This window comes from Alexandromys fortis, unplaced genomic scaffold (assembly GCF_014885135.2).
Source record: "Alexandromys fortis isolate MF-2015 unplaced genomic scaffold, M_Fortis_MF-2015_v1.1 scaffold_25, whole genome shotgun sequence".
Lineage (NCBI taxonomy): Eukaryota > Metazoa > Chordata > Mammalia > Rodentia > Cricetidae > Alexandromys > Alexandromys fortis.
The window spans coordinates 14,141,080-14,149,919 of NW_026067904.1; the positions used below are offsets into that span (position 1 = coordinate 14,141,080).

The 8,840-nt window shown below is 41.4% G+C and overlaps 1 protein-coding gene across 2 annotated transcripts in view; it reads right to left on the reverse strand.

Annotated features, from left to right (window-relative positions):
• Positions 1 to 592: 592 nt before the first annotated feature.
• Rnf125 (ring finger protein 125) overlaps positions 593 to 8,840 on the reverse strand; it is a 27,530-nt gene continuing 19,282 nt past the window's right edge. The window contains exons 3-6 of one of the 2 annotated variants that reach the window (XM_050134924.1): positions 6,318 to 6,412; positions 4,865 to 4,955; positions 3,223 to 3,330; positions 593 to 1,580 (exon numbers count right to left, since the gene is read on the reverse strand). In XM_050134924.1, coding sequence (XP_049990881.1) covers positions 1,494 to 1,580; positions 3,223 to 3,330; positions 4,865 to 4,955; positions 6,318 to 6,412 — 381 coding nt within the window. In that variant the 3' untranslated portion in view covers positions 593 to 1,493. The remainder of the gene's footprint in view (positions 1,581 to 3,222; positions 3,331 to 4,864; positions 4,956 to 6,317; positions 6,413 to 8,840) is intronic. The other variant, XM_050134925.1, reaches the window with a different exon arrangement.

Sequence of the window (8,840 nt, forward strand, 5' to 3'; positions counted from 1 at the left end):
TAAATATCCGTGGAGACTTTTTCTGGAATGAGAAAGGGGGTGGGTTGAGATAGGGCCTTTTGTAGCCTAGGCTGTCCTTGACCCTGCCATGTAGCTAAGGAAGGTCTTCAACAGATCCTCCTTACAGGCACGGGCTACTATCCCCAGCTTCAGACTGTGGTTTGAAATACCATTCTGCACAGCAAGCAACCAGGCTTCTGAGAGAGTTGATGATTTCAGGTCCATAGTAGCAAACACGGGTTCAGCAGGGAAGATCTTGCCATAGGAGACAGCAAGGAAAGTAATAAAGTATTCAAAGGACTCAGCCAACCTTCGAGGAGCAGCCAAAGAAAAGAGAGGTTGAACCTCAGTAAAATGACACTGGTAATGGAAGGAAGTCCATTGATAGATGTCTAGATACATGAATTCATAATGCTTTGTTTCTTTGGTTTTGAGACAGGGTCTCACACTATAGCCCAAGCAGGCCTGCAACTTGTAGCCCAGATTGGCTTTGAACTTGAAACAATCCTGCTCTGTCTCTCAGAAATATGCATGTCACCATCCACGAGCAATAATGCTTCTTACAACAACACATTAAGCTATACATTTCGTATCTGGTTTTCAGTATGTGTGCTTTATTTTACACCTTTTAAGATGTTAAAATTAAAAACAAAGCCTGGGAATTCCATGCAAAATTACCAGTGTGAAAACTTCAACCACAGATATCAACAGATAGGTCTTAAGAAATCACCTACATTATAAAATACTTCCAAATAATAAGCTACAAATATTTGAAAAATATTCTATCAAATTTTTATATATGCAGATATAGTATTTCAATAGTTAAGTTCATATAGATTTTTTTCATATAGATTTTTTTCTTTTTTTAATTTTTTAATGTTTTTTATGGTCTCATTAGCCAAGACTGGCTTTGCACTTCTGATTCTTCCTCCTCCCAAATACTTGGACTGCAGGCATGCATCACCATACATTCCTGTTATAGTATTATGTACTGTAATTTGGTTAAAATGGGTTTTGTTGACTTCAAATTCTTTCCCTTCCTCCTTTCACATAAGATTGTCCACATTCCTTTATTGGAGATTAGAGCATAAGGATTTCAATAAATTTCAGGTTTCTTTTAATGTCCACATTTTGTTCCTTTCTCCATCTTCTTGTGTCGAACAGAGGTTGGTCATCTTGCCTAACCATGATGACAGCCATGAACACGTAGCATTCTGCCCAGCATCACCAATGTGCACACGGAGCTCCTGCACACATACTCAGCCTGTGTCTCTTCCATTTGCCGATAGCTTGTGGAGCCGATTGCCTGTGGTTAAATGTCTAAGAAACTCAAGAATGTAAAGGCAGCTCTAGACCAGAATGAAAGCAACATAACAAAGACAAGTGTGTAACACTGTAGTACATTTTTCTCCATGAAACATTGACAGTTTCCCCCAGTCCTTCAAGCAGCATCTTAAATGGTACAAGGGAATGGTCCTTCGCTATTTATAAACTTATGTGGTGTTTGAGTGATTCACATATTCAAGAAGTGAGCGGTCTAACACTCTTCGGATAAGGGCTTCCTCGATTATATCAAAATCCTACAATAGAGAAGAATGGTTAGAAACAGCCAGTAGTGTTTCAGAAATGGGATGGGGTCAGAAATGAACAAGGGTCAATGCAACGCTCATTTTTCAGGAATAAATTCCCTGAGTTACATGGCCTGTCCATCATTCCAGGAAGCCTGTCAGACCCAGAACTTACTCTGAGGTTACTGGTTCCTGTTCGACTTCACTGGCCTTTCAGGAATTGCCATCAAGTCTTAATTAATAGAGAATATTAATGAATAGAGAATATAGAGAATGTGTGCTGGAGAAATGGCTCAGTGTTAAGAACACAAACTGCTTTCCCAGAGGGCCTGAGCTTATTTCCTAGCACCCACTGTGATGCTAAAGAAACTCCATTTTGTGCTAGTCATCCACCTTGGTACCTAAGCCACCTCTGACTCAAGCTCCTGGAAGATAAGTTCCCAGCAACCCTGACTTGTTGACTCCCACTCAGGAATGCACAGCTGTGACCATCTGCTCATTATGATGACTAACTGCTGATTTTGGCTTCTGTAACTTGCTTGTGCAGACATTCAAGGACTATTTTGAGGTGGCCTCGACCATCTAATCTTGGCATGGCAGAACAGTTCTTGTGGATAAAAGGCTTTAAGAGCCCTTCCTTCGCCTGCTTCTGTAAGGCACATCTCTGATGTCCCTGCTAGCAGCCTTAATAAATTTGTTTAATTATACTCTGAATGGACTCCGGGATCTTTTCCCGGTGATTTCAAACTCTACAACACCACCTCAGGTGGCTCACAACTACTAGGGAATCTGAGGTCCACTTCTGACCTCAATGGACAAACACCCCCTCTTCCTCAACAATACACATAGACATATAAGTAAAAAGTCAACTAAAACCTGAAGATTTAGAAATGTAAGAGAAAGAAAGCCTTGTCAGGTCAGGATGTTCTCTACATTTCACACATACTTGGAATAAAGTTCACACATTCCTGATAGCCTGGGGGGCGGGGGGCGGGGGCAGTCATGGTTGAATGACTGTATTTTCCTAGAATGGGGAAGACCCCAGGGTCAATCTCTAACTCTGGGGGGGGGGCACAAAGCCACTCCTAGGACTCAGAATGCTAACAGTTCTATTAATTATTGATTTATGGACAGAAAAATGTAGCAAAATGCTCTTCTTGCTTCTTTATTTATCACGGTGAAATTTAAGCTTCATATTAGCACTTCTATGAGTAAAAACAAAAGCTGTAAGAGCTCCATCCCTTTCCAGTCCCTCTTGCTTCTACAACCAAAGGTGAAACTGCTACTTTAAGTCCGTTTTATCATTTTAGTTTGTTCATTTAGACAGTGTCTTACTCTGTGGTCCTGGCTGGCCTGGAACTTACTCTGTAGAACAGGTTGGCCTTGAACTCACAGAGCTCCACCTGCCTCTGCCTCTCCAGTGCTGGGGTCAAAGGTGCACACTTTCACAGATGGTTAGAGCAGACTATGTCAACATTAGAGTGAGTGCTATAAAGCACTCTACTGTTCCGGCATTCTCCTTGCTAATGCTAATACTGTACACTTTACCAACATGCTCAACTTTTCTTGTATAATTTTATTCACTGGGTTTTTAAAAAGTAAGATTAACACAGACAGCACAAAAACATAATGTAAAAGGTAGAATTATACTTACTATGAAATCATCATAAAACAAAGTGTGGCTGACTTGCAGATGTCTAATTAAACTGCCGTTGAAGGTACTTGGGCTCTCATTAGGTAGCAAATGGCAAAGTGGGCAGAACTAGAGAGAAAGACCAATCAACAGTTCAAGAAAGAATTTCAAATAATTATTAATACCAGAATTTTTAAATAGAAGTCACCATTGAATGTGAATTTTAACTAGAAATACATAGAACATACCTCAACATTGTGCTTTGTTTAGTTTCATGTGTGTGATGTATCTATGTGTTCTTGTGTTTGCATGTATATGTACATGGTCATGTTTGTGTGTGTTCATGTGAAGGTCATAGGTCAATGTCAGGTGTTTTCCTCAATTGTTCTCAACCCTGTGTCCTTATTTTTATTTTTCATTTCCATTTTATGTATTTAAGTTGCCATACAGTTTTTAAGGTTTTAAAAAATGATTTATTGACTTTACATGTATGAGTGTTTGCTAGCATATGATATGTGTATCACATCCATGCCTGGTGCCCACAGAATCCAGAAGAGAGCATCAGATATCCTGGAACTGAAGTTATAGATTGCTGTAGGTCACCACATAGGGGCTGAGACCTGAACCCAGGTCCTCTAGAAGAGAAGCAAGTATTCTTAAACACTGAGCAATCTCTTCAGCCCCCTCCAACTTTCTTTTTTGAGAGAGAGCTTCTCATTGAACCTGGAGGTAAGCAATTAAGCTCATCTAGCTGGCTGGCCAGCAGGCTCCAGGACTCCACCTCTGCACTCCCAGTCCTGGGATTCCAGGTGGGTACCACAGCATCACCCCTGGACTTCAAGGGAGTGCTGGGGATCAGAACTTGGGTCTTCCTGGTTGGGTGAGACACTTTACTGACAGAGTCACCTCTCTAGAACTGTTTTGTTTCTCATGTAGTTCAGGCTAGCTTTGAATCCACTGTGGCCAAGGCTGGCCTGAAACAACCTGTATGCTACTACACTTGGCTTCATATCTCAATACTTTAAAATTTATATGTATAGCCAGGAAGATCTCTGTGCGTTCAAGGCCAGTCAGGTTCACAAAGAAATTTCCAGGTCAGGTCAGATGGGGCTGCATAGTGAGATCCTATGCATTTATCTTTTCAACTTAATATCTTTTTTTTTTTTTTAAGAATTAAAACAAATGACAGAGTTTCACTGCTGTAGACCTGCCTAGCCTAGAACTTACTGTGTAGGCCAGGTTTGTCTTGAATTCACAAAGATCTGCCTACTTCTGTCTTCCAAAAGTGTGTGCCATCATGCCAGCAACACAGTATTAAACAGTTTCTCAGGGCTGGTGAAGTGCTCTGTGGTAAAGGCACTTGACACCAGTTGTGCCCAAAGTTCTCTGCCAAAGACTTCCCAAATTCTCTCATCTCCACATGTGTGAACACACAGATAAATAAATGTAGTACGTTTAAAAATCAGAAAGTACGTAAGTGCTGACATGGAACTCACGATGTAACCCAGGTTGGTCTCAAACCTCCAGCATCCGTCCTTTCTTACCTCCCCAGTGCTGAGATTACAGACATGAGCCACAATGCCCAGATTCTAACACATCTTAAATTTAGACAGTACATACAGACAGAAAGGCAGATAGACAGGTAGTAGGCAAGAGTCATTACCACAGGCCTCCTTTCTGATCTGTGATAGGTAATACAATGATCCAGCAAGCAGTCTTCTTCCAATTCCTTCTGACAAAATGGACAGACACATCTGGAAATAGCACAGAATTGCAATCACTAAAATAGTGGTCAGCTAGAGAGTAGTCACCTAGTTAGAAATTTGGAAAAACAGACTATACTGACTATAGCTAGGTTAGTATCTTTTTGTTTTGTTTTGTGAGAACAGGGTCTCATTATGTAGCCCAGGCTTACCTTGGTTCTCCTGCTTCTAGCCCCTAAGTGCTGGGATTATGGGTATGCACCATCACACCTGGTTTGCTTTTCTGGTTTGTTTGTTTGTTTTGAGACAAGTTTTTTGCTATGTAGCTCAGGCTTTTCTCAAGCTTATAGCAATCCCTCTGCCTCAGCTTCCTAGAATCCTGTGGTTATAGACATTTGTCACCATACTGGGCTGGGTTTTTGTTTGTTTTGTTGCATGGTTCAAGCTGCCCTCAAAGTTGCTATGTAGCATAGGCTAGCCCTGCAGTGGTGATCCTCCTGCCTTGGTCTCCTGAGTACTGGAATTATAGTTGGTGCCTCCAAGTTTAGCTGCTGGAGTCTTTGCTATAACTTTAACCAGCAAAAGAAATAAGAGATTAAGTTAGTTTCTATATATTTTAAATTTTCCATAAACTCCATCAATTTGCAGTCAAAGCCATATTTTCTCAAGCTATATTTTAGTCTTCCCCCCCCCTCTTCTGGTCAATTTAGCAGAATCTGTACTCTGCTTACATTAAAAATATTCATTTAAAATTTATGGCATCATTTATAAAAAGGCCAGAGTAAGCCTTAGACTTCTAGGTTGAGATGCGAAAGTCCAAGGCTGGAGATGGCTCTGTGGTGCAAAGCACTCGCTGCACTTGCAGAGGTCGCAGGCCCAGTCTTAGCATCTGCGTGCGGGCGGTTCACAACTCTGCATAACTCCCGTGGGGATCCAACACAATTTCCCACCTGCACAGGGCCCTACGTCCACTTGGTGCAGACATACACTCCGGCACCATACATACACACAAATACTAAGAAAAGAAAGATGGGATTTGGGTACTGATCACTCACTATTAAAAACAAAGGGCTGTTGGGGCTGGAGAGATAGCTCAGAAGGTGAGAGCACTGGCTATTCTTACAGAGGACCTGGCTTGGAATTCTAATACCTGCATGGTGGTTTTCCGACACCTTCTTCTGACCTCTGTGGCCATTGCATACACATGGTGCACAGACAATGCAAGACAAATAAAATAAAAATTTAAAAAGTCTTTTTTAAAAAAGAGATATTCAAATTGAATTTCCAATGCAATTTCGAGTGTAGCCCTGGATGGCCTCAGACTCATAAGAATCCTCCTGTCTCCGCTTCCCAAGCTTAAACTCTTCAGAGATATACTGAATTTATCATGACACTACACGTATCCAAGCAAACCTTGTTGTTGTCTCGCCAAGTTCTTGCAGTGGTCCATACTTGTCAATGTACTTCTCACAAGTTCTTATGTGCGTCCTCATGTCACTGAGGCAAACCTACACAAAGGCAAATTCAAGATCAGACTCCTATGAGAGAGGGCCTTTATGTGACCTAGCTCCATAACTTTCAAATCGCGGCAGTAATTAATTGGTTTTATTCATGAATAGTCACATAGTACAGGCATTATCAAGAATAATACTGAGTCTGATGAGAACGGCTTTTAATCCCAGCACTCAAGAGGCAGAGGCAGGCAGATCTTTGTGTTCACGGCCTGTGGACAGCCAGGGATACACAGAGAAATCCTGTTTCTAAAAACCAAAAAGTAATAGTAGTAGTAGTAATAGTAATAATAATAATAATAATAAATATACTATGTTAAAATCTCCTAACACAATGTTAAGCTTTTAAATTTGTTCCTTCTAAAAAAGCATGCTGTTTTCTTCCTTTCTTTCTTTTCTTTCTTTCTTTCTTTCTTTCTTTCTTTCTTTCTTTCTGTCTTTCTGTCTTTCTGTCTTTCTGTCTTTCTGTCTTTCTGTCTCTCTGTCTCTCTGTCTCTCTGTCTCTCTCTCTTTCTTTCTTTCTTTCTTTCTTCCTTCCTTCCTTCCTTCCTTCCTTCCTTCCTTCCTTCCTTCCTTCCTTCCTTTCTTTCGAGACAGAATATTCTCTGAAAGTTTGGAGCATGTCCTGGAACTAGCTCTTGTAGACCAGGCTGGCCTTGAACTCACAGAGATCCACCTGCCTCTGCTTCCCAAGTGCTAAGATTAAAGGTGTGCGCCACCGCCGCCTGGTGCATGCTGGTTTTTTTTTTTTTTAAAGCAAAATGATATATAGTAACAAAGACTTTTTTGCATGCTGTTTTGTAAGTAGGTTTTGGATAAAAAGAAAACTAGATGAAGAGAAAGTGAGAATAAGAGAAGAAGAAAAACATTAACAAGAGATGAAAAGAAATGGAGATGGAGATCATCAAATGCACACGCTTTACAAGTGTCCATCATGAAGTAAAGGAAACCTCTCACACCTTAAGTGAAGTCATAAATGCCATCAATTCACGGCATGGCCAAGAGTGTTGTGTGAATTCAGAATGCACAGTATGCTTAATGGTGCCATCAGGGCTAAGGAGCCACAGTTCTCATAGCCCACCTTGATCAGTGCAGACAAACACTCAGGGGCTATATAGATAAACAGTAACCCTGCATCAGTTTCAGCAGAAACACTGATAAGATCTCCTGGTGGAGGAGGCTTCTTACAGCTGTAGCTAGGTGGCAGCCCACAGCCAGCCTCATTCTGCCCAAACTTCCTTTGAAAGTTCAGCTTCAAAGACTCTACCACGTGATGGAAATAGCCACAGTCACTTAACAAAAGGCAGAAGTAAAGCAAGCTAGCGAGAACATGAAAACAGTGACAAAGTACCCATCAAAAACACAAAAAGGTAGCGATCTTAAAAAGATATTAAGCTATAAAGGATTAAAGGTGTAAGCCCAGCAGTGGCGCACGCCTCTAATCGCAGTACTTGGAAGGCAAAGGTGAGTAGATCTTTCCGAGTTCTAGACCAGCCAGGGCTATACAATGAGACCCTATCTGAGAGGGGAGTGGGGAAGAGGAGGAGGAGGAGGAACAGAAGGAGGAAGGACATGTTTATAACCTGTAGCATCTTCTTTGGGTGTTGCTGAGATAGCTCACTGAGTAAAGGTACCTGCTACTAAGCCTGACAACTGATTCTAGGCCCCCACAAGGGAGGAGAGAACCAGTTCCTACAAACTGTATTCTGGTTTCCACATGCAAGCTCTGGCCCATGTATGCCTGTTGGTGCGCGCACATGCTCTCGCTCTCCTCTTAACCAAGATAAAAATTTAAGAATTCTATTTACATAGCTTTTCTTTATTTAGTTTAATCGTGTATAAGTATGTCTATACTTCTAAGCCAGGCATTACGGCACACATTTTTAATCCCAACACTTGAGAGGGAGAAGCAGGTAATCTCTGCCAACCTGATCCACACTGTCAGTCCCAGGCCATACAGGCATGCTGAGTGAGACTGGTCTCCAAAGAAACGTAAAAACAGGAGAAGGGGCTGGAGAGATGACTTAGAGGTTAAGAGCATTGCCTGCTCTTCCAAAGGTCCTGAGTTCAATTCCCAGCAACCACATGGTGGCTCACAACCATCTGTAATGAGGTCTGGTGCCCTCTTCTGGCCTGCAGACTTACACATAGACAGAATATTGTATACATACAAATAAATAAATAATAAAAAAAACAGGAAAAGGAAGAAAGAAAGGAAGAAAGAGAAAGAATGGGAGGGAGGGAAAGAGGAAGGGAGGGAGGGAGGAAAAGGAAAGAAAACTCAGTGTGACAGTGGGTGTGGTGGTACACACATAATTCTCAAGGTTTGGAAGGAGGAGGATTTGAAGCAGGAGGATCACAAGTTTCAGGCTAGACCAGACTAAGACTCTGTTTCACAAAAAAAAAAAAAAAAAAAAAAAAAAAA